The 25,295-nt window shown below is 43.4% G+C and overlaps 1 protein-coding gene across 1 annotated transcript in view; it reads right to left on the bottom strand.

Annotated features, from left to right (window-relative positions):
• The window catches only part of CACNA2D4 (calcium voltage-gated channel auxiliary subunit alpha2delta 4), a 130,294-nt gene that overhangs the window by 72,169 nt on the left and 32,830 nt on the right, over window positions 1–25,295 (bottom strand). Inside the window, exons 7-18 of the mRNA XM_011367884.2 lie at window positions 21,455–21,515; window positions 20,674–20,824; window positions 18,821–18,895; window positions 17,867–17,956; window positions 17,628–17,741; window positions 17,080–17,158; window positions 15,171–15,304; window positions 13,525–13,602; window positions 12,659–12,739; window positions 12,033–12,107; window positions 8,895–8,981; window positions 8,269–8,340 (exon numbers count right to left, since the gene is read on the bottom strand). Coding sequence (XP_011366186.1) covers window positions 8,269–8,340; window positions 8,895–8,981; window positions 12,033–12,107; window positions 12,659–12,739; window positions 13,525–13,602; window positions 15,171–15,304; window positions 17,080–17,158; window positions 17,628–17,741; window positions 17,867–17,956; window positions 18,821–18,895; window positions 20,674–20,824; window positions 21,455–21,515 — 1,097 coding nt within the window. The remainder of the gene's footprint in view (window positions 1–8,268; window positions 8,341–8,894; window positions 8,982–12,032; window positions 12,108–12,658; window positions 12,740–13,524; window positions 13,603–15,170; window positions 15,305–17,079; window positions 17,159–17,627; window positions 17,742–17,866; window positions 17,957–18,820; window positions 18,896–20,673; window positions 20,825–21,454; window positions 21,516–25,295) is intronic.

Raw genomic sequence — 25,295 nt, 5'->3', positions numbered from 1 at the left:
GAATAGTTATATAGTTGGAGGGAACCTAGGTAGTGCTAAAAGCGTCTGGAGCTCCTATGTGTCTTACTCACCTCTTAAATATAGCTGAGAGAGAATGGGGTCACCATTCTCTCAACTAAACCCCTTCCAAGGCCATGTCACCATTTACAACTCCTTTTTCCTTTCAAAGCTGCCATCTTTTAGGTTTCAGTTGAATTTGCATAAATTAGGGCATCAGGTAGAGTATACAGTGGCTAAAGGCATGGACTGGGCATCACCATATCTGGATTTAAGCTGTGTGCTCTGGGATAAGTCACTTCACTTTCCTAAGTGTCAAGAGTTCTCATTTGTAAATCAGAATTAACAATAGCATTGCTTGCATACAGTTGCTGTGAGGTTGTGAGTGTGTTTTTAATGGAAGAGGGTGGGTCCAGGGAACAGCAGGATTTTCTCTGAAGTTTTACAGACTGCCCAGTCCACAGACTCAAGTTTATGTCATTGAGAAAGCCACATGTTGCAGTTGGGTCAGGAGCTGTTCTTATTCCCTTTACTTCTTTCTGGCTTTTCTTCCACTTTTGAAACTAGAGTAAGATGTTGAAAGGGACACAGGGGGAGAGGAGTAGAATAAAAAGGTTAGTTTCTATGGGAAACTGGCTTTAGCCCAAACCTAAATGAACAATTTTCTGGCACTGGCCTCATCACACATGATGCCCCACCGTCCACCCCCTCTGCTTCAGTCAGGTCCTCTCTCCAGTTTCTCTCCCTCACATAAGTCATGGGGCAGTTGAGAGCCAGCAAGGGTGTTGACGGGCTTCGGAGTCCTGTTCTCCAGGGTGGAGCTGCCTTGAGTGTCGGAACTAAAGATCTTTTAATCTTTTCCTTTTTTTTCTTTTCAGTTGAAGACCAATGCACAATGCACAGAGCTTAAGTACATTGTTCCATGGGTCTAATAAATGTATACAGTCGTGTAATTATCTCCCCAGTCAAGACATGGAATGTCTGCATTCTTTAAAATCTCTTTGCTCCCTTCTAGTAAATCCCCATCCCACCCCTCCATGGGTGAACTCTGTTCTGAATTCTATCACCACAGATTAGTTGTGCCTGTTCTTATAGTATGTACTCTTTTGTGTCTGGCTTCTTTTACTTATTATAAGTCCTTAAGATGCACCTATATTAATGAATGTGTCAGTAGTGTGTTTCTTTTTATTCCTGAGTAGTACTCCAATGTGTAGATACACTAGTTGGCTTTTACATTCACCTATTCATGAGCCAGCCTCTGGGGTGTTTCCAGTTTGGAGCTATAATGAATAAAGCTGCTATAAACATTCTTGGACTAGTCTTTTTATGGACATATTTTCATTTCTCTTGACAAATACCTAGGAATGGAATTGTTAGGCCATATGCTAAATGTATGTTTGCTTTTATTTAAAAAAAATTGCCAATTTTCTTTTTTATTATACTTCCACCAATAACGTGTGAGTTCCAGTTCCTCTATGTCTTTGTCAGAATTTGGTGTTATCAGTCTTTTAAACTTTAGCCATTGTAGAGGGTATAAAATGGAACCTCGTTGTGGTCTTTGTTTGCATTTTTCTGATGACTGGAGATGCTGAGAATCTTTTCACATGTTTATTAGTCATGTGTATTTGTGAAGTGTCTGCTCAAGAATTTTGACCATTTTTTATTGGGTTATTAGTGTTTTGCTAATAATTTGTAGGAATTCTTTATGTATTCTGAATACAGTCTATACCTTGTCCTTTAATTTTCTTAATAGCGCCTTTTGATGAGCAGAACTTTTTGCTTTTGATTAAGTCCAATTTATCAAATTTTATTTTGTGTTTAGTGCTTTTGGTGTTTTGCCTAAGAAAACTTTGTATAACTTCAGGTTGTGAAGATTTTCTCCTGTATTTTCTTGTAGACGCCTTATAGTCTTTGCTTTTACATTGAGGGCTATGATCCATCCCAAATTAATTTTTGTGTATGGTGCGAATGGCTCAGTGTTTATTTTTTTCATACATTTATTCAGTTTTTCTATCACCATTTATTTCTTTTATTAATTTTTCAAGTGACTTTATTGAAAATCAATTGATGATATGTGAGTTTATTTCTGGATTCTCGATCTCTTTGTCTATTCTTACGTCAATACCACCCTGATTGCTTACCATAGCTTTATAGTTAGTTTTAAAATTAAATAGTGTGAATCATCCAAATTTATTCTCCTTTTTCAAGGTAGTTTTGGCCATTTTAGGTCCTTTGCCTTTTCATATAAATTTTAGAGTCACCTCTTTCTATGTACTTTATTCTATACCTATAAAAAGTCTGTTCAAATTTTAATTGAGATTGTGTTGGATCTATAGATCAATTTGCAGAGAATGGACATCTTAGCAATATTGATCTCACAACCCATAAATATGGTTATATTTTTCTATTTAATTTTTCTTTGACATTCTGCAATGTTATGCAGTTTTCAGTGCAGAGGATATATGTATCTTTGTTAAATTTATACCTAAGTATTTTATGTAGTTTGACATTATTGAAATTGGAACTTAAAAATAATTTCAGTATCCAATTATTTACAGTTATATATAAAAATACAATCGATTTTTATAATATTGACCTTGTGTTCTGCAAACTTGCTAAATTTACCTATTAGTTATAGTAGTTGTTTTGCAGATTCTTGGGATTTTCTTTGTAAACAATCGTCTTGTCTGTGGATGAAGGCAATAAACTTTTTTGTGCCTTTTATTTTGTTTTCTTGCTTTATTACAAGGATAGGTCCTTCCAAGGTCCAGTGCAATGTTGAACAGAAGTGATGAGAGTCGACACGTTTTTTCTTTTTTCACACTCTTAAGGAGAATGTATTCAATATTTCACCAGTAAAACAGCTTTTTCATAGACGCCTTTTATTAGATTGAGGAAATTTCCTTCTGTTACCAGTTCAATTTTATCAAATGCTCTCTCAGCTTCTACTGAGATAACCATATGGTGTTTCTCCTGTTAATGTAATGAATTACATTGATTGATTGACATTTTCGAATTCCAACTAGCCTTACATTTTTGGTGTAATGCTGCTATGTGTCATTGTTTCTGTATATCTTACACTTGCATATATTATAAACCCTATGACATAATGTCAAAAGTTTTGCTTTAAGAAGTTAGTTGTCTTTTTGAGAAGGTAAAGAAATAAAGTCTTGTATTAACCTACGTATTTAACATTTCCTGTGCTGTCCATTTCCTCATGTAGATCTGAGTTTCCTTCCACATCATTTTTCTTCAGCCTAAAGAACTTCTTTAAGCATTTCATTCCGATGGTGATGAACTCTGTTCTATATTATCAGAAAATGTCTTTATTTCACCTTTCTTTTGGACGTATATTTTCTCTACATATAGAAATTTAGGTTGACAGTCTTTTTTTCTAGCATTTAAAAATGTCGTTTTATTGTTTTTGATGAGAAGTTGCCTATCATTCTATTATTGTTTTCCTCTAGCTTCTTTTAGGATTTTCCCTTAAGTTTGATTTTTTTTTTTTAAACAGGTGTACTATAGTGTACCTAGGTGTGGTTTTAGCTTTCTTTTTATCCTGTTTGGGGTTTGCTGAGCTTCTTATATCTGTTGGTTGATGCTTTTCACCAAATTTAGGATATTTAGTGCATTATTTTTCCAAACACTTTTTTTCTACTCTACTTCTCCTTTCTTCTGGGACTCTAAGGACATAGAGCAGACAACAGTAAACTGAGGGATAATTTTTTTTCAAATATTCCTTTCCGTTCTTCAGATTAGTTAATTTTAATTTATATGTTTTCAAAATCACTGTCTTACTTTTCCTCCAATCTGCTATTGAGACCATTCAGTAAAAATTTCATTTCAGACATTGTACTCTCTAAATTTTAGAAATTCCATTTGGTTCTTGTGGGGGTTTTATACTGTGTCAAATTAACTAAGCTGGAACTACATTTCTGGAATCACATCCCTGTATGATTCCAACTTAGGGTTTGCTGAAAGAGAAGTTTGCATGAGATTTGTAAGGCAGAAGTGAAGCAACAACCATTTTAGACACTAAAGATAAGTACCAGGCACTTGCAGCTGCTCTGAGCTGTCAGCTGACTTTCACAGTACGGGGCAGCAGCCAGGTTCAAAGGTTCTCAGGTTCTCTGAGATCTGAGTCCTGCGAGCTCCATGTGAAGGATGCGAGCTCCGTGTGAAGGGCACTTGCTCCTTCTGCAGGCCACTGACATCATTGTGATTGGAAGTAGTCAGAGACAGATGTAGGTTTTAGTTTTTCTTCCTGGGTTCCTGTTTTCCCTCGTGGGTTCCAGTTTGTTCTTGCTTTCCCACACATATTGCCCAGCTTTCCTTCCCAGCTGCTGGCCATGCTGACTTACAATGTCTTCAAGGTCACCACTAGATGCTGAGACACCAGGCTTCCACAGACTTCTTCGTCAGCTCCCACAATTTCATAAGAGCTAACTCCTGGGCTAAAACTCTATATTCATATCACTCGTAGTGGTTCTGTTTCTTTGACCAAACCCTAATCATTTCTCTGCTGAGATTCTTTATCTATTCACTCATTATGACCATCTTTGTCAAATTCCTTGTGCATATTTATCATAAAGTCCTTCTAATTCCAACAGCTGGGTCATTTCTGGGTCAGTTTTAGTACTGCTTTTTCTCTTAACCATTTATGGGTTGCATTTTCCTCTTTCTTCACATGTCTGATAATACTGGCTATTATGAAGAATAGGTTGTAGACACATTTTCTTTCTCTGACAAGTGATGAGTTTTACTTTAATCAGCAGATAAATGATTGTCCGGTTACCCTGAGCTTGCGGAGGCTTGTTAGGGTGGTTCTGTTTCAACTTTGTCTTTAGGTCTAGGGTGAATCCCTGGGTCTTGACACTTAGTCTTTACTCCTATAGTGCAGCTCTTCTGTGCTTTCAAAGGAAATCCTGACGCGTTTACTAAGCTTCTCCATTTCGGTATGACTCAAACTCCAGATTGTCCCCACTAGCAGCAGCTGAAATCCCCTTTTCAACCCTTGTTTCTGCCTGCTTTTGGCCACTTTCATGTGCCTTTAAATATTTGTTTTTCACATTTTGTCCAGATTTATAACTGTCACCTGGTGGAGGGCTAGTCTAATGCAAGTTACACCCTCATGACTGAAATTAGAACTTTGAGAGCATCTTTTAAGACTAAAGCAAAAGGAAGAGAGAAGGAGGGGGTGGGGTATACCTGAGTTTTGTTAACAGAGAGAGCTAGAGAGGTTTGGAGGATGAAAGTAAAGAGGTGTGAGAACAATCTCTCCCTTTAATAGATATCCCCCCTCTGCTGAAAAAGAAAGTGTGTGGGTATGTGTGTGAGTGTATGAGGGGAGGGAGAGGGGGGAAAGAAGGAGAAGGAGAGGGAGAGGGAGAAAGAGAGAGAGAGAGAGCATGTGAGAGAGAGCAAGAGTGCACCACAGAGCACTCTAATCCTGTCTCCTTAAATCCAGTACATAGGGATTAGAAGGCACTGGTGAAGCTGCCCTAACTCCCTATACCAGCTGCTGATGTGTCTGTGTGTGTGCATGCACACGTGTGTGCATATATCATGCATCCAAGTCAGCAGAGTTAACTCAGAAGAACCTGAAGGCTAGTAAAGAATATCAGGTGTCCCTTTCTTCCTCTCCCACTGCTGATTACTTGTTCTATTAAACAACGTGAAAATAATAAAAAGCATCCTGAATCATATGCTCCAGGATACTCTGCTTTTCTGATTTGTTCTTTTAAACATGTCCCAGGATATCTGACCAAGATGCTACTGATGGGTTAAAAATTATGATAACTGTTACCTAGTCCACATTTTGGGGCAAACGGTGGCTATCAAAGTGGCAAGTATGAGGCCTGCAGGCCAAACCTGGACTCATTACAAGCTTGATATAATAGATATTGGCCCAAATTATGTTTTTTAACATTTTTGGAATTAGTTGCACACATTTAAAAATATGGATTCCTGGCTGTCTCCTTTAGATGGTGCATGTACTCTCCAGTTTGTTATAGTTCCCAGCTTGCCCAGTACTGAGGCTTGTCTGCTTCTCTCACTCACATTTCTGAACATGGCCTCTCTGGCTTCATAGGTTTTTGAGTTTGTGAGTCCTGCTCTAAATCATGCTGGGGTTGCTACTACTGTCCTTGGTAATGTCACCATAGTTGCCTGGCTGGAGTTTAGGAAAGATGTAGGAAGGTCTGAATTGATCCACGGGAAATAAGGATGCATGTACAATCCCTGGGGAAAACAACAAAACAAGTTATCACCTGCCAGGAGGATGGGTTGAATGATAACTGATTTCTTCATATGCTTTAAGAAAGCTTCCCTTGGCCTATATCTGAAAAATGCTTCTACTGAAGAACAAGCTTGTCAGGTGAGACATGCTGCTGAGCTGAGAGAGGGCTGAGATAGATTGGAGGGCAAGAAAACAAGGGGACTGCCTGTGATTCTGTGAAAAAGGACATGTAAGGGAGACGGAGCAGTTGGTTGTGAGCAAAATGGAGCACCATTGGGGAAGAGTGGCCTCATGATACATCAGAGCAGTGAGAGGCTGGACACCACCATAGTGGCCTTTATACCAGCAAAATGTCTTACACACAGTGCAGATGCAGTAGCTTCTGGGTGAGAGAGTAAAGTGTTGAAAGATTAAAGAGGGCTGAGTTTTGATATGATGAGATAGAGGAAGAGGAGAAATCTTCAAGGCTGAAGAGTAAACTGAGAATTCAGGGCCAGTTCTTTGGAAAGGCCTTATACAGTAATGGTCAAGAGTATGTGGTCTAGAGTTAGATCCATGTGGGTTTTGCAATTAATAATCTAGGTGACCCTGGGCAAGTTTTTAGCCTCTCTGCATTTCCTCACCTCTAACTTGGGGATAGGTTAGTACCTACTTCATAGAGTTGTGTTAAGTGACTGAATGAATATTTACTAAGTGCTTCATCCAGTTTCTAATAAATGTTAGCTGCTATTGTTATTATGATTATTATTAATAGTAGTAGTAAGGCATGAACAACTAACTATGTGCTATAAAATGTTCTTCATAGTTTTGAACATTATCATCTTCACCCTACTTCTTTTTGTTTAAGCACCCGTGTGTAAGGAAGCCTTTGGTAAATTGCACATTTAACCTGAATGGTTTATTAGTAGCAATGAAAATTTTAACATGCCCCGACATAAGGCAACTTTAAGACAAAGTTAAGCTCCTTATCACTACCCCAAACAAGTCTTACTTTAAATGCTCTGGCAGGACTGGGTGAGGTGAGAGCTCCCTTGTGCATGTGAGCAAGAGTCTGGTTGGGAGAAAGGTGGAGGTACATGGAAGAAACCTCTATTTTTTTTGGATCAGGAGAAGCAGCTGCTGCAACTGATGGCCTCACATCACTGACATTGCCCAATCTGTGTAAAGAAGGCCTTTCTCAGCCCAGAACTTGTAAGAAACAGGCAGATGTCACAAAAACCAGATATTGGTCCCAGTGACAATCAGCCCATGAATCTCAAAGGAATGCAATAAATTGCTTTTACTTCTCAATGCTTTCTTGTTTGGCTTTCATAAAGGTCTGTGTTTGTAGAAGAACTTGGGTCTAATTGTTGCAGACAGATGCCTGTGTTCTTTTAGCTGAGGCAGATGGGCAACAGGAGGAGGAGGTGGGGGTGGCTGTGAGGGAGGAGGTGACATTTGTAAATATGTCAAGGGACAATGAAAATTCACTGCAAATGCATTGGAACCTTTAAAATGAGAAGATGAAATGATATTTTATAAATAATGTGCAAGTCTGTGAAAACAGTAATGGTGTCAGTGCGGGTATCGATTCTTGATCATCTGTGGTTACAGTGGATAAAAATCGGCTACAGGGAGTAGCAATTATTTTCAAGCTCTTCCCATGTAACATGTTTTACAGGAGTTGCTAACAATTTGGAAAATTAACTGTCACTTTTACTCTTTCCACCATAAACAACAAAAGGGCCAAATAGCAGGCTGCATAAGGAAGAAAAAAGAGTTGTAAATGACTTGGGCTAACCTACTGCCTCACTCAGTAGTCACCAAAGAACCAAGCATTGATGTGAGTGATAGTTCCTTCGCCAGATGCTTCTCTGGGGCTATTGCACATACTTGGAGATGCTCTCTGATTAAGCCCTCTAAGCTACAGCAAGCTCCCAAGTCTTAGCTCTAATTCAACTAAATCCAAGTTCCTTATCACCACCCCAAACTTCAATGAACAGCAATGCTGCCTTGTGGGACCAGACCCTGGCTCTTTCTCTTTAGTACCTTACCCCTTTGTCCAGCGGAACTTTCACGTCCATAGAGAGAGAACCCGTTTCCCCATTGATCATGGCTGTTCTCAGCTTCAAGAGGAAAGATAATAGAATTAGTTCCTTGGCTCATGCTGGAGGGTGGAAGGTATTGAGTTTTACTGACAGATGGGAGGTGGTCCCTAGGAAAACTTTTGGTTCTTCCCTTTTTCCTCTGAGCAGAATACCAGGAGGGAATAGAGACCTAATTCTAGGTTTCATCTAGCTTATAATTTTGGAAATTCACCAAGATAATGTTCCAAAGTGTACTGATATGTGAAGGAACAGTGTCATATTACTGAGACATAATTTCCTCTAGGATGAGCTACTGGCACCAAAAGCCAGACTAAAACATCACTAGAACTCAAACTCTGTACTTAGAGGCAGGAGCTTATGTAGCCTCAGTAATCCTTGTGATTCAGGAAAATATTATTATATTTTTATAGTTGTAGAAAGAATTGCCCATTACAGGAATTGCTTCTGGTTTGGGCTGGGGAAGGCTCTGCTGAGAAGCACAGTGCGAACTCAGAGCTTACGGCCATGCAGCCAGCCTGTGTATTGATTGTAGAGCTAAATCAGCTCCTCTTTCTTCCCCTTTCCCCACTCACGATTTCAGCTCTGTCTTCCCACTCCACTTCGGAGAGATCCACGCTGTTGTAGTTAGGTTTAGGTTTCAGTTTCTTTCCCTCTCTGTACTGGAGTGGGCAGATCAGGAAGAAAAGCATCAGTTTAACATAGGCCCTGCTCAATTTTCATCTCTTCCATAAAGCCTTCCTTCTGAGTATATTCATAAAATCAGAGAATCTCAGTGATCCTTTAAGGTTATCTGGGCCACCTTTCCACCCAAGGCAGAGCTTCCCTGGTCAACATTCATGATAGACGTTCTCATGGCCTCTGAGTGAATATTTCCCATGACGAAGAGCTCCTTATTTTTGAGTTAGCTCGTCATAGTTTGGGACAGCTCTATTAGAAAGTTCTTCCTCATATAGAGCTGACATTTACCTCCCTGTAACGTTTACCCATTGGTCTTAGTTCTTTCCCTGGAGCTACACAGAACATCTCCCACATGACAACCCTTGAGATTTCTGCAGGTGCTTGTACTCCTAAGATTTCACTTCTCCAAGCTAAACATTCCCAGTTTGCAATGCCTCAGCTCCCTCTGAACATGCTCTGCTTTGTCAGTGTCATTCCCAAAATGGGGTGCCCAGGACAGAAGGCAATATTTCAGATGGGGTCCGGCCAGTGTGGTATGGCCTATGTGGACCAAATATCATGCAGCTCTGACTCTGCCTCTGATTCTGCTGGACTTCCAGGACAGCCACACCTCCCGACAGCACAAATTGAGATTTCAGTTCATTAAGTCTCCTGGGCCTTCCTCACATGACACACTGTTAAATTACATCTTTACAATGTTATGCTTGAGCATTGAATATTTTGCAGAACTTTCCCTGCATCCCTAGTATATTTCACCTTATAAGTTTTATTAGAAAAATACTCTCCGAATATTGATTTTCTCAATGTATTAGCCATACCTTCCAGACTTTGTAGCATTTGCTTTCTGTGTTTTCATTTTGTCGATAGAATTTTTGAATGGGATAGAGCCAAGGACAGATTCTTCAGTGTCTAATAAAGGCCTCTTTCTACCTTGACACAGAGCCATTAATCAATAGTCTTTGAATGGGATTACTATTTTGTGGCCCTGACACCTCCCTCCGTCCCTCCCTCCCTCTTTCCTTTCCTCCCTCCCTCTGTCTCTCTCTCTTTCTTTTTGATACCAAGAAGTTACCTGCTATTAAGTCTGCACCACTTCTTAGTCTAGTTTAGTAATAGATCAAATAAAAGGAATAGTTTATAGTTTTTCATCAGGTAAGTTAAGAATTAATCAGAGGGTTTACTTTTAGCCGAATGGAACTCCCTACCCGCTACAGATGTTTGGATGGTTGCAGTTCTCTAGTATTGTGTATCTTACTTCTGTTAGTTTTTCCTTTTTTAAAGAAAGCCTCATCCTTATTTATTGCCTGTGCGGGAAATCTGTAGTAAAACTGCTATAGCAGTGTCTCCCTTTTGTTCTCTCTTTCTCTCCTTGCTCATATGTGAATGATATTCCGTTCTTAGCCTAACTGTGTCTACACTCATGAAAACGTCACTGTCCTGCCATCCTTGGCACTGCTACTTGGTCTGCTGCTTTTGAGTAAGGTGCAACATTCTTTATTCAGCACCATTTCCTAGTGCCTAATGATACCTGAAAGTTCATCTTTAGCTTCTCACATTAGAACCATAATTCCACTTTGTTAATTAGTCATATTTTGGGCACTGTAGTAGAAAGACTTCAGGCTAAAAGTGTGGCTCTTGACCTTCTTTCAATTTGTTACTAGGCATATCTTCTATTATTTTTATTTTTAAAACTCAACATCATTCTCCTTGATACCTATCATAAATCGATAGTGTTTTCCTTAGCAGTTTCATTAAGTTGGCTTTACCATATCTTTTGTTATGTAATAATGTTCTACATGGTATTATTCTCTAATTGTTTCATTTGTATAAGATTATCCGTGTATAGTGTTTTTCCTTAAATAGACTATAAACTTCTGCTTATAGTATTCTCAGAGTATTGTAATGTTAGACAAACAGTAGATCTATAATATGAACTGGTTAGTTGAAGTTTTATATTTATCTAGATCACATAGGTGGTGATAGATAGATTTCTGACCAATGCCCATTCATTCTACAAGTCAGCTCCAGGATCAACATTTATTAGTTCCCTAGTGAGTCATTTGTTGGCACGGGGGCTCCCCCTATAGAACCCGCTGGTGTAGGTCAGTGACCAGTTATGGGTTCAGATGCTTTCCCAGCAGAGTCTGAATTGGGAAGACAGAGTGGTTTCCAGGTCGTCCTATTTTTCTTTACTCTGAACCTCTATAGTTTGCCTTAAATAGCTCAATCAGTTGCCTTATGGATACTCAGTATCTATTTGAACCACATGGAATGGAATGTGGCTTAGAATGATGGGTCCAAATGGCACCTGGGGTAGATGAGCCCCTTAGTAAGTTTCTGGAAAGGGGCTCTGCTAGTTATTGTCCTTAGCTGCCACCTCAGTTCAGTATTAAGACTGGCAGAGTGGAAAGAGTTAGATTCCTCTAGTTAGACTTTAACGCCCCTTTCCCTGACACCCGGGGCAACAATAACACTGAGAAGTGTGGCCATTATTGCTGTGGAGAGTGGCCAAGTGCCAGGACCAGAGGTAGGGCAGTAGGGAGCCCTTAGCCCTGGAGGCAGAACTTTTAGATAAAATGATGGAATTTTCTCCCTTGGCCATCTGTTGTTCAGTTGAATGCATGTGAAAATGTCTCACCTCTCACAAGACAGCTCCTCTGACATTTTTATTGTTAACTCAACATTCACACCCCTTTAGGAGATCTGCTGATACCACTGTCAGACTCCAGCGTGGAGTGTGGAGCTACTGAGGCAGTGACGGGAACGTAAGTGGCTGTGTCCTGTGCAGGGAAACCGTGCACTTCATCACATGCTCTCTGGACTGTTCATTGATTATTTCATGTATTTTTGCCTTGTCTCTCCTGCTAGATTATAAACAGTTTGAAAACAGGGACTATGATTTAATTTTTTCTCATATTAGCCATTGAGTTCTTAAATGGAGCCCAGTTTGTGTTCATTATTTTAACTGTTTTTACGAATTACCCCAAATCTCATAGAACTGAGATCCCAAGACCAATAAGATCTGTACCTACCAGGGGTCGGAGGTCAGGGTGTGACAGGATGTAGCCATTGTTGGTGTTCAAAAAGGCATATCCATGCACTCCAAGCTACAAAGACAGGTTGTTATTTGTGTTGGAGAACTGCAGTTGGGAAGGGGTGTAGGGCTGCAGGGTGGTAAAAGATGGCAGCACATAGCAGTGAGTTTTTCAGATTGAAATATAACTGAGCCAGTGCTGTGCTTCCAGCCACTAATTTTTAAATTCTTCCAAAATCTACTGTTCATGGCAGCCATAATAATGTATATCATTACTTGTGTCTTCTTTCCCACCACGTACTCTAGGTGCTTTGGTGATATAATCTCACTCATTTCAAAACAGGATTATGTGGCGTGGAGGAGCAGAGTGAAAACCTGAGGCACCAGATAGGGGAGGAACTTGCTAAAGGCCACAGAGGAAGTCAGAGCTGGTGGTGACAAAGGGTCCCAGGAATCCAAGCCACCGTTCCCATGTTCATTGCCTGCACTTTTCGGGGGGCAGTATGACAGGACCCTATCCCAGCTCTGGGCTTGGCTGCACTGCCTGCAGAGAGGTTTCTGAGTCAGGTGGGAGGGCTCCTGGGGAGCCGGTTACCCCTATTCAGGGACCTGACACAGGCTCACCTTGTACCGAGGTGCCAGCTTCATCAGCTCTCTCAGGGCCACATCAGAGCCCACCACCCCCAGGAGAATGCCATGGGACCTCTGGAAGAGAAAACATAGGACTAGGGTGAGACCTGCATTCCCTGAACGCAGGGCCAGACTGGACCTTGGCCTTCCCCAAGCCTGGAAGAGGAAGCCACCCAGGCCTTACGTGGTCCTTCCCCTGTAGTTAGATTTTAGGGTGAGCTCTGTGGTATAAAATTTAGAACCTATTAGAGAGGCCCCAGGAGTAATCTCAGCTGCTGGGAAAATTAATGTCCAATATTAATATTTAAGTTGTACTATTTAAGTGAAATACAAAGTTGAATGAAATATTAATCTTCATAGCAGAAGCTGAAGGACTGTGATTCCAGGGACCCAAATCTATGAGCGCTCCAAAACACACGGTGCCCATCAGGAAGCATTTCCTGACTGGATAGAGGATAAAAGGCTCTAGAAATTCCTTCACCAGAGGACTTAATAAACAAGTTTGAGTTGGCCCAAATGGGTAGGTTAAGCGTGGTTTTGCTGGAGGGCTGGCAGGTGACTCTTTTGGTCCTATAACCCCAAAGCAGTGGTCCCAAGTGCAGTGCAGTGGGACAACCCCAAGCTGGCTGAGCAGAATCACTGGGAAGTTTTGGGAGGCCTGAACCAACCCAACTCCCTCTCAACCAAGAGATTCTGGTGTACCTAGTTGGGCGTAGGGCCTCGAATCTGCATATCTGCATTTACAACCCTCCCAAGGTGGCTCTGATGCCCAGCCAAGCCAAGAACCGCTGGTCTAAAGATGCCAGTGATGGCTTCAAGCTCTAATCCCTGCTGCAGCTTCTCAGGAGGCTGCTGCTCACCGTTTCATTCTTCTTGCTGAAGACTGGCATGGCCACGGTGGTGAGGAGCATAAAGCTCTGTGCCTGCGAGGTGAAGAGCTGTCAGGGAGGAAAGAACAAAGGACAGAAGGCTCAGAGTCCACAGTGTGAAGGACCCAGAGTCACTGATGTCAACTTTCCAATGGGAGAAAGAAATCCCAAATGAGGTTTCCATTCTCTGCAAAGGGATAGCTGGCAGAAACGCTGGAGAGAGAGGTGGGCCAGGGAGGAAGACCAGGCTGACGTCACTTAGCAAGGGAAATCATAAACCAGGGTGAGTCTCAGGATCCCAGAGTCCACAGCCCAGCTCCTAAGCATGTTCACTAAGCCCTCTTGCCTTGGATGTGTGCAAACCTATGGAAAAGGCCCATCCTGGGCATGCCCAGGAACAAAGAGGTTTAGCACAGCAAGAACTCTTCCAAAGATCTCTGCTATGGACCCAAGGATGGCACAAACTACAGCCCAGGCCAATTAAGAGTTATTTGCAAACACAAATGAATGTGTGAGGGCCACAGTGGGAGAGCAGGCCATGGTATAGTTGTAGCCGACCTCGGGTCACCCCTCACACGAGATGGGCCCACAACCTCTTCCCTACTCAGAACACCAGAGCCATGGCATTCCCAGCCCTCCTACCTGACTCCCCGTCTCACTGTGCTGGCTCCCCCAACTCCCTCAGAAGGGGCTCCACATGTGCCCCTACTCTGCCATGAAGTTGGCCCCCGAAAAGTGGTGTGTGCAGGTGTATCTGATAAAGCTGACCTTCCTCAGGATCAATTAAAGGAGCTTGCCTAGCCATGGACGTCTACAGTAGACTGTCTCAGAGAACGAAGAACTTTTTAGTCAAGTCTCCTCCCCTTCCTCAACTGATTTTTCAGGTTAGAGTTTAGAAGTAAGATTTTCTGGAAGAGAGTGGTTTCAGTTGACTAAAGTTTCACTAGCCACTTGGACCAGAAGGTCTGCAGGGATGGCCAAGGGGACAGCAGGAAGGGGTCTGGGTCTCGGGCGAACAGGGAGCTCCTTAGCTCTGGGCTACCCCCCCTCTATACTTCATTTACATGAGGGAGAAATACACTTTTATTTAAGCCACTATTTCCAGGTGTCTCCCAATCTCAGTCTGATATGTTACCATTAAAGCAGGCATCTGTGTCTGTGATGCGATTCAAGAGGTGCCAGGAATGTCCCTGTTCCCCCAAACATCTCATCCGACATTCTACTTTTGATATCTCCTCCTTCATGTAAGTCACTACTGCATACAGGCAGTCTCTTTAAAAGTTCAGGGGCTGGGAAGGGGGATATACTTGATAAAGTTATAGTATTTTGAATTAATGGTTGGACTTCTTTTTTTCTACAACAGGTAGAAGAGAGGAAAATGAAGGAGGTGAAGACAATGGGAAGGAGGGAGGAACAAGTTTGGAGCAGAGGGCCTCTGTCCATGGAGGGCAGCCCTGGGCAGTTCTGCTCACAGGGTTCTGGGCCTCTGGGGCAGGACACAGGTAATAGGTCTGCAGTGGGAGAGAGTGTTCACTGCCTCTGCAATGTTTCCCAAGGCGATCTGCTCACAATTCTCACCCAAGCAGTAAGCTCTTATTCCCTGGGGTCCCTAACTCTGAGTGGAGTCAGGTCCCCACCTTGCTGTCCATGTAGGCTTCTGTCCAGGTGATGTCGTGGTCATGGTTGATGACCATGGGTCGACTGAGCACGTGCAGATACTCCATTACATTCTCCTGGGCATCTGCTAGCGTGGAGATCTGTGTGTAGTAGCCTGGAGGAGGGAAGGGCCATGTGGTTGTGGAAGGCTGGGTGCTCCATGTGAAACCCCTCTGTGTGGCTCACACTCTCCCCAGCTACTGACAGCTCACAGCTGGGCCCCTCACTGGGAGCTGCCCTGGGCTATCGGGAACTGCTTTCTTCAAAGTTGTCCCTCTCCCAGGGGACAGCTGGAGGCCAGCTAATGGGGATTCAAAGGCCCAGGCCCTGCTTCAACTTGGCAGAACTCTGAGGGGTCCTCCCAGCCCTAGAACTGCCATGAAAACAGCAGGGCCTTAATTGCAAGGGCCTTGTGGGTCAGCTTCTCTCTCTCGCAACACTGCCCTTCTCACTTCCTTACAGGGATGTCTCCCTCCTGCGTATGACTCTGTTCCAGTGTCTGTTTTCAGGGAGCCCAATCTAAGACAGCAGCCACAACCCCCACCTCCTCCTTCCTCTGACTGATTCCCTTCCTCAGTTATGGAGAGGGGTGCCATAGCCTCTTTGCTGTAGCCATAGTGATGATTTAGCACATGTTTACCTCTCTGATCTCATTGCTCATGACCTCCCACAAAACACCTCTCCACACTTCAGTAAAGTGAAAGAGCGTTCAGTTCCCAGCATGCCTCTTATCTCAGATCTTTAGAACATGTGATTCCCTCTGTCTGGAGGGAATCGGACAGATCTTTAGAACATATGATTCCCTCTGTGATTCCCTTCCCCGTTCTGTATGTTTGACTGACTCCTACCAGTTCCGTATGTCTCGGCTTAGACAGCTTTTCCTTTAGGAAACGTCCCCTGCCACCTCCAGATGAGAGAAGTGCCTCTCCTCCCATCACTCCCCCAGCATCCTGTACAGTGTGTGCCTCCCCATCCTCAGATTACATTGTTATTGATGGGTTCGTTTGTTCGTCTCCCTGGCTGGATGGCAGCAGGAGCAAGACCAAGTCCATCTTGACCACAACTTGAAAACTTTGTCAGGTGCACAGTAGGTATTCAATAAATTTGGAGTGAAACAAACCCAGTTGGCACCCCGAGATGCAAGTCTTGGTTCTGGTCAGAGTTAGATGAGGACTGTTTGCATACAAACATTCTAAAGAAAATGGTGACCCTCTGCTTTTTCTTTGAGAGTAGAGTCAGAGTAAATGGGCTTAATTTGCAGCAAGAAGAATGGAATCTGGACACAAGAGAGAACTTACATTATAACGTCAGCCCCAAAACCCATTGGATAAGAACTCTTAAATGGAGCTTCCTGAAAAATACTCGGGGCTGAAATTTTATCTCCTGCTAATAATGTCTTATTAATTACCATTGCTTTATTTTGGAATATTAAAAGCAGATTTTTTTCAACTTTGAATGATCTATAAATTATAAGAATATGAGTAAAATTAGATTATAAACCACACGCACACAAAAATAATGTCAGCCCCATACCTGCCTCACTATGTCAATATTGTGGTTTCTATAAGGCTTTATTTGAAGAGACAGTTCTCTCTTCTGCAAATACTGAACACTTAGATGACTTCTAAGTTGCATTTCAGGTGACTTTATGACTTAGAGTCCCTGCAGGGATAATCAAGCATTTATTCAAAGCTTTATAGAGCAATCTGTATTTTGTCTTGCTTTTCCCAAATGAGAAGGAGGGGTAGATACTGTCATCTTGATACAGCACCACCCCTCTGCAAGGCCTAAGTAAGAGCCATACATAGCTAAGCACCTCCAGTGATGGGGTAATGCTGTTCCACCTATGCTCAGGTACAGGCTGTAAGGTGCTCTGCCCTCGTCACCTACCTTTGTTGTTGCACGCGATCCACCTCATGCGGTCAGCAAAAGTGACTTCTCTCCCAATAAGGTAAGTGAAAACGCGGACCTAATCCACAAGACACAGATGGACTTAGGGCTGTAACTCCTGGCCGTGAGTAGTGTTAACATAACTTATGCTCGTCTTCAAGGTCAGTGAAGCACTTTGCTGACTTTGGAGTCTCCACTCTCATGCCTTTGGATCAGGAAGGACCTGGGGCCACGGCAGTACAGGGCTTTCCTAGGCCATGGTGAATGTGGGGCTGGTAGAGGGTGGAGGTCACAATCCAGCCGTTTTTACGTCTCGCCACTGTATTCTGGTCTCTTACCCCAAGCCCTCTCACTCCAGTCCTCTATGCCAATGGTCATCATAATTTTGGAAAACCAATCTGGGACATCTGAGTTTACTAATGGGCTAATGGGCAGACCATGTGAGCTCAGGGCAGGCCTGGCTTTTCTGGGCCATGCCATCATGGCAGTAGGAGGACGCTCACCTTGGCCCCCATCCCTCACCCCTCCATTGCCACCTGGAGAGTAACCTTGCGGTCCGGCCAGTTATATTTCTCAAACACTGGCTCATAGTCCTCCACAGCCCCGTCAGTGATCAGCATGATGGCCTGGTTGCAGAGGCTTCCTTGCCTGGCCTCTTGGAACTGTGTAGGGGAAGGGTGGTTCCATGAGTACAGGCTATGAACTGCCCTCCCCGCACCTCCAGCCTGCTCCCACTCCTCCACTCCTCCACTCCTCCACTCCCCCTGGGCTTCCTCAGGTGCAGTACCTGGTTCAGGATCTGAAAGGCTTCTCTCAGGGCTTGGTCCACAACCCCCACACCTTTAACCATCAGCTCATCCACCAGCTGTTTGAAATGCTGTTGTGGTTAAGAAACCAGACATGGGTCAGTGGATCAAGTGGACCAGGGAACCTTCATCTTTGGTCTTAATTTCAGAGGCTGGAAAGAGCTATTTGCCCAGAAGGACATGATCATGGGACCATCTCTCCATGACCCAGCTAATTTCACGGCTAAACCCCTACCACAGATGTTTCTCAAATGCTCCCAAGATAAACTGAGAGAGTGTGAGAAGCTGGGTGCAGATCTATCCCCACTATTGGAAGGAAATGCAGTGTGAGTCCAACCAGAGCAAGGAGGCCAGTCCAGGCCAATTCCCAGGTTCCCAGGTCCCCAGCATCCCAGCTCTTACCCTGGCAGTGAGGCCTCTGGGGGCTCCAACTCAAGGCTGGGATTCAAGAGGAAGCCAAACCAGAATTCCCCAGTCACAGAGAAAAGGATCTGTGACATGCACACTTTCCCTTGAAAAAAACAGTTGCCACATCCTCTCCATCTTGGCTTTTGAAAAGGACTTAACACAATAGGTTGGAATTTCTCCTCCTTTTGGGGCAGCTTCATGAAAACTGACATAATGGAAAGGCCCACAGTGGAGGCCACAGGGAAATGGAGTCCTGGATAATCCACAGAGTAAAAAAAAAAAAACAGTCCTGAAGAAGTAAACTTTCCTTCAGATGGGAGATCTCTCTGCTCAGATTGCTGTGGTAGGCAGGCATGGGTGCAATGTCCTGGGTGTGTTTGCGTGGCTACCTGCAGACCTGCTTTGTCCTTTGCAAGTGCCATGGGAATATATAAAAGGGGCCATCAGCTAGCTACACAGATGACTCCCACTATTCAAACCAGAACGGGCTCGGAAGCATCAGGCACTCACCTGATAGGGGCACTCACCTCACGGTTGTCTCGATCCGCCTGAACAAGGATCCCTTTAAAACAAGGTTCGATGTAATGAATGTAGTCATTGTACTGCAATTGTAGAGGGCAGAGGGGAGAAGAGAACAGACATGGTCAGTTTGGAAAGTCAGGGCCCAGCCACGAAGCTCAGGAAACCCAATGGTGGTCAGGGCTGGGGTCACCTAAACACCTGTGTATGTTATCTTGGGGTACCCTATGCTTTTGGCAGTTTTTCTGAGTAGAGAGGTAGGAGAAAAAATCAGGGTCATAACTCTAAAAATTCTTTCTCAAATCCTGGTCTTGGGTCATTTCCAGCTGAGTCAGTCCATCTCCTAGGGCACACGTAGAGAACTGCAAGTTACTGAGAGCATTCCCCTGGTCTCTGCCACCAAGACCAGACAGAGTGCTGTCCACAGGAATCTCAGAGCCATCGAGGCTCAGACCGCTCCCCAGTGTCTAGGTCCAGGGATTAGAAACTGTGCTTTTTTCTCTTTGCCCTGCATTTATGAAGAGAATCCTTTAGCTATCAACAGGGGATAGGAGTAGAAAGAAAAATGAATAACTGCTGCTCCTTTTTCTTAACCTCCCCATAGTTAAAATTCAAATCTTCAAGGTGCCCTTAATCTACTTCTGCTTAAATAAGAGAGGAGAAGAAGGGGAGCTGGCAATGACATCATGGCAAGACTATATGCAAGTCCTAGAAAGAATGTTGGGGTGTTTTGGGGGAATGTTGGAGATGCATGCTTCCCCTCGTTGCTACTCCCTAAACAGCTATAGAACTGGAATGAGGAGTAGGGAGGAAGAGTTGGGTGTGAGGGACCAGAAGGCTTCCAGGGAGGAGCGGGAGCACACTCAACTCTCGTGGAGTGGTATGACCTGTTCATGTAGCTTTCTTTTACTGCTATAGGTCAGGAATAGGGATGGAGGGGTGGTGAAAATGGGGAGCATGGGGTTCAGGAGTGATGCAGGTGGGTAAGTGACATAGGCCTCAGGGGAGCAGCTCAGGGATAAGGGGGGCCAGTCTCACACCCCCAGGATGACCATTTTGAAGTTAGACCATTTTGCCTTGATATTACTTTACTAGATAAGTAAATTCCACTAAAGTTAAGTGTTTTCAGCAATGTGACCGTCTGGTGAAGGAAATTTTTGGGTCATGTAGCCTTTAAACTGGTACCCCTAGACGGCTATTGACTCTGCCTCTGTGGAGGGCTGCGCTGGCCCACTCTTCCATTGCAATGGAAAGCATTCTCCTAACATGCCCCCTTTCTTCTCACTTTATCCCTCTCTGTCATTACCTTTCTGGGGGCAGGCAGAGTTAGCCTCAGGAAAACTGCTGTGAAAGCAGGACTAGGATCTGTTGGCCCATCTAGGCACTTCCCACCTACTTTTTCCTTTCTCCCAATGTGTCTGGATTTGGGTGGGATGAAGGAAGTGGGAGAACTGGGGTTGTTGTAAGCAGGAGCCCAGGGGTCACTCATCTTGCAGCAGAACAGAGAAGCTGTTCAGTGATGGGTGCCAGTCAAGAGCACGTGGATGGGATAAATCAGGTGTTTACTCAGGGCCAGTGCTTCTTAATCTTTACTAGATCCCAGACTCATCTGAAAAACTGATGAACTCTATGGACTCAGAAAAATGGACATACACATTATACACATAATTTCAGAAATTCTACGGACTCTCGAAGTCCATCCTTCGTCTGACCCTAGGTTAGGAGCCCCAGCTTCAGAGGAGAGAATCATTCTACAATACGAAGCATCATGTGATTGTAAGGATAGGCCAACCCATGCAGGCAGAAGAAAGTTTCCTCTAGATCAAGGGAGAGCTAGTCTAGAATAGGAAAGCACTTGTACCGCAATGATATTAACAAAGTCGTTCTCTCCCAGTGTGTCCAAGATGGTGGAGATAGTGTGTCTGGCGATAGTCATCCGCAGCCCCTTCATGCTGCCACTTGTGTCTACCAAAATCACTATGTCCTTGGGAGAAGTAGCAGCTTGTATGTACCTTTAGCAGATAGAAAGGGACAGACCAACAATGGGAAAATGAAAGCCAGAGCAACCACCCAACCAAGTCTCCAGTCATTTCTGTTCGAATTCTGTATCCAAAGTCTAGGTCAGTGCCCCATCGAAGCCAGGTTGCATCCTGTCCCATAACAACTCAGCATAGTTCTGAAGCCGTTTCGGGGGCAACAGTTAGGCATGTGCCCATCTAATTGGCTGTCTGGTGGGAAAAAGGTCAAGTTCTGGTGGGAATCTTGACCTCTGGCCAGGGTCCCAGAGGGGTGGGCAGCAGGGAGGGAGAGAACTGGATTCCACCCTCAGATTCCATTACAGATCTGTCGGAGGAGGGGTGTGAAAGGAGAGGAGAGCCTGGCAGAGGGTTGATCTGGAGGCAGCTCAGTGTCCTGGAAGGAGCTTCAGGGTGAGAAAGACAAATGTGATTAGCCCTGGAGCAAGTGCAGCTCTGGGGAGAAGGGAAGAACGCAGCTTCTTTCCACACGTGTGTTGGGGTAAGGTTCTACACGTCTGAGGCCCTTGGATGGAGGTGGGGGCAGGGACTGGAGGAGACGTAGGCAAAACCCAGAGGCGATAAGAGAGATGCCAGCACTAGAGGCCTTTCACTGGGAGCTCTTACCAGCCACGGTTTCGGCAGTCGAAGGCAATCACTCCATTCTCGTCAGGTGTCCATTTGATGCCTGGGGAAATAAAGGCTTATTCTATCACTAGCTCAGTGAGGCTGCTCCAGAGCCCCTGGCTGGGAGCTACATCCAGGATGGCCATGACCCCCAGGGCAGGGCAGGCTGTGGACCTTGGTAGCAGGGTGTAGAACAGCCTGTAAACCTAGACAACAGGCAAGGAGGGAGGCCAGTTCTATGGTGGGACACTCACCATCTACACTGCCAGAAACCAGAGTCGGGGTTAATTTCATAGACTGGACTCCCATATGTTTTTCCTGGGACTCATTTGTAAACTAAACATCACATCGAATCGTGGAGGGGGAGAAGCTTCAGGAAGGTGTGACTTTTAACATTCATTACCATGCAAAAGCATGGACAGAATGATGGGAGAGCCAGGTGTTCTGACTTCTAGTCCACTTGCCTCTAGTCAAGAAGCCTGTTAGTGCTCACAGTCCTTCCTGTTAGCTGGCTTGGAGAAATAATTTGACTATAGGCTGCAAGCTCCTTGAGGATGGGGATTCCAAGCACAGGCACACCTTGTTTTATCCTGCGTTACTTTACAGCGCTTCACAGATGTTGCTTTTTTTTATAAATTGAAGGCAAGGCCCTCTACCAGCAAAAAGATTATGACTCGCTCTATAAAGAAACTCGCTTTATTGAAGTCATCTGGAACTGAACCCACACTATCTCCAAGATCTGCCTGTACCTGGCACAGTGTGTGTATAGCACCTAGGAGATTTAATACTTAATAAATATTTCTTATATAAAAGAAAGAATGAATGAATGAATATGAAAGATCTTGCCTTGACCCACTAGTAATGTACTGGGGTAGATTTTGTCTTATTCATCTAATCAAAAATTTGGATAACTGCACACTTTGCACAGAGAACACTAATATAATCCACGATAGAATCTCTATTTGAAAAGACTTTAATAATTGGGAAGAGTGGGCTCAAAATAAGATTAAAAACAACAGGTAAAATGATATTATACTGTGTTTGGGCTAGAAAAAAATTGTGGCAGTATCATGGATGTCTAGAAGCTCCAAGGGACCTTCCTGTTCCACAGCAGTTAGTCCAGATGAGATACACACTTTGAAGCATTGCTGGTTTCTCAAAGGTAGGAGAGGTTTTCAGAAATTATGTCCCCAAAACCAAAATAATGGAACTGCATTCCAAGGGTGAGGAGCAGGGGCCAGAGCAGCCAGAAGGCAAAGCCTGGAAGGGGAAGCAGGACAGAGTTCTGGGCAGAGCTGGTGCAGTGGGAACCTGAGTCACATGGCTCTGATGTGGACCTGCTGCAGCCGTGAGCAGTAGGGTCCCCAAAGGCCACATTCCTGTAGAGGCATAGTTGTGGGAAATTTGATCCTTAGGACAGTATCAAGGAGGACAAACTGAGTGAGGTTCTTAGCTCCGAACAGGACCCTGGGTGGGGGCACCCTCAACTCCATACAGAAACAGAAGTGAGCCTCTTGAGGGAAAGCTTTCCCAGGTCAGGCCTGTGGGATTCCCACAGAATGTAAGTGCCATTGCCTCACAAACAAAGGTGGCCAAATACACTAGAAACAGGCCCCTATAAGTCAGAGGCAGCCAAAGCAAGAATCACCAGATGCATCCTTCCAAGGATTACAGGTGTTGGAACTACTAAATGCAATTCATAGGGTAGCTACACTGGAGAAATCACAAAGAAGTAATATACAACAAGAAATTATTAGGAACAAAGAAACAGCCTGAAAAATGTGCAACTTTTGTAAATGAAAAAAATGTTTAAGTTGAAAAATATAAATGCATTGTGGATTAGTCACAGGTAAAGAGAAAATTCAGGCATTTAAAAGATTTATCCAGAATCCTGTGGAGGCTAGAATACGAAGGTCAATATATGTCTGACTGGCGAGGAAGAAAGAGGAAAGGGAGACCGCAAGGAAAGATGGTGGTTACAAAGACAATGACAATGACGGCAAATGTCCTAGAACTGATACAAAAATTCGAATCCACAGATTCAGGAAGCACAATCTATCCCAAGCAGGATAAATAAAAAGATATTCACATATAGACACGTAGTAGTGAAACTACAGAACTCCAAAGGCAAAGAAATAAAGACCTTGGAAGCAGCCAGAAAAGCTAGAACATTTATTCATAAAGAAACAGTAGTTAAGCTGATAGCAGATTTTTCTCAACATCATTGGAAGCCATAAGGCAGTGGAAAAACAGTTTTAAGGTGCTGAGAGAAAATAATTGTTAATTGAGAAATGCATTCCCAGCAGAACTATCATTCAATAATAAGGATAGAAAACTAGCATTGTTTTCTAAATTCTACTTGGGAGTTTTAGTTCCCCTGAGCTATTATTTATTGTAAACCATTCCTCAGGGGCATGTCATTAACTGCAGGCTTAGTCAGTCACTTGTCTCCAAGAAAAAAGAAATCGAATTTGCTTTTTCCTACTTAAATAAGCTGACAACAGGAAATGATTTGTGTAACTTGCAAAAGTAAAAAAGAATGAATTTAAAATTAAAAAAAAAGAATGAATAGAAAAGAAAATATTTGTAGATAAACACAAACTGAAGCAGTTTACCACTGAGAGCCCTACTACAAAGCAACGGTCCTCAATCTTTTTGGCACCAGGGACCAGTTTTGTGGAAGACAATTTTTCCATGGACTGGGAGTGGGGAGGGGATGGTTTTGGGATGATTCAAGTACATTACATTTATTGTACACTTTATTTCTATTATTATTACATTGTAATATATAACAAAATAATTATACAACTCACCATAATGCAGAATCAATGGGAGCCCTGAGCTTGTTTTCCTGCAACTAGACAGTTTCATCTGGGGGTGATGGGCGACAGTGACATCTGAAGTGTCTTGCTTATGTTCAGTCCACTTTGTAATTTCGTTTTGGTTGTTGTCACTGCAGAAAACCCTGCTTCACAAAGATAGGATGTTGGAAATGGAAGCAGGCTTCTCAGTGCTTTCGTGTCAATCTCAGGATACTCTGCCTTGACTTTAATTCAGAACATATGGAGATTTGAAGTTGTCTCAAACATACTTTTAAGGCCACTGTCATTTGCGATCTCAAGCAGTCGATCCTCTTCTAGCATGGACAAAGTCAATTCGCCTGGCTTATTCACAAATGGGTCACAGATTCATTCTTCCCCAGTTTGGGGTCTTTTGTGGTTGGGAAGTGATGCTTAAACTTAAACTCAAAGCTGAGATAGGCGATCATGCACCAGTTGGAAGAAAGAAGGCCCTGGCTCAGTCTCTTTCAAAATTTCTGCTAATGTTTGAAATGTGTCAAAAATTCCGACATTTGTTCATCACCTCCATAGTTCCAGTTTGGCTTTGAATGCAGCCACTTTGTCTGCTGACTTGAAAACAGTTGTTCTCCCCTGAAGTGACAGATTGAGTTGGTTAAGCAGGTTGAATATGTCACACAAGTAAGCAAGTTTCGTGATCCATTCTGTGTCACTGAAATGTGCTGTCAGTGGTGACTGTTTTTCTAAAAGAAATCTCTGAAATGGTTCTTATAATTCAAAAACTCTGGCTGGTGATCTGCCTTTAGAAAGCCACCGACTTCTATGTATAAGAGAAGATGTGTACTTTGTGTCCATCTCCTCATAGAGCTGCATGAACAGACACGAGTTAAGGACGTGTACTTTAATGTGGTTTATAATTTTAATCACATCCTGCAAAGCATTGTTAAGTTCAGGTGACATTTTTCAGCTAGCCAGCATTTCTCTATGGATGACACAGTGCATAGACTCACACTCAGAAGCGACCTCTTTGACCTGAGTAGTGA

This window comes from Pteropus vampyrus, unplaced genomic scaffold, assembly GCF_000151845.1.
Source record: "Pteropus vampyrus isolate Shadow unplaced genomic scaffold, Pvam_2.0 Scaffold137, whole genome shotgun sequence".
NCBI classification, from domain to species: Eukaryota; Metazoa; Chordata; class Mammalia; order Chiroptera; family Pteropodidae; genus Pteropus; species Pteropus vampyrus.
Note: the sequence above shows the minus strand (reverse complement) of the source record. Positions and strands in the feature narration are given on the sequence as shown.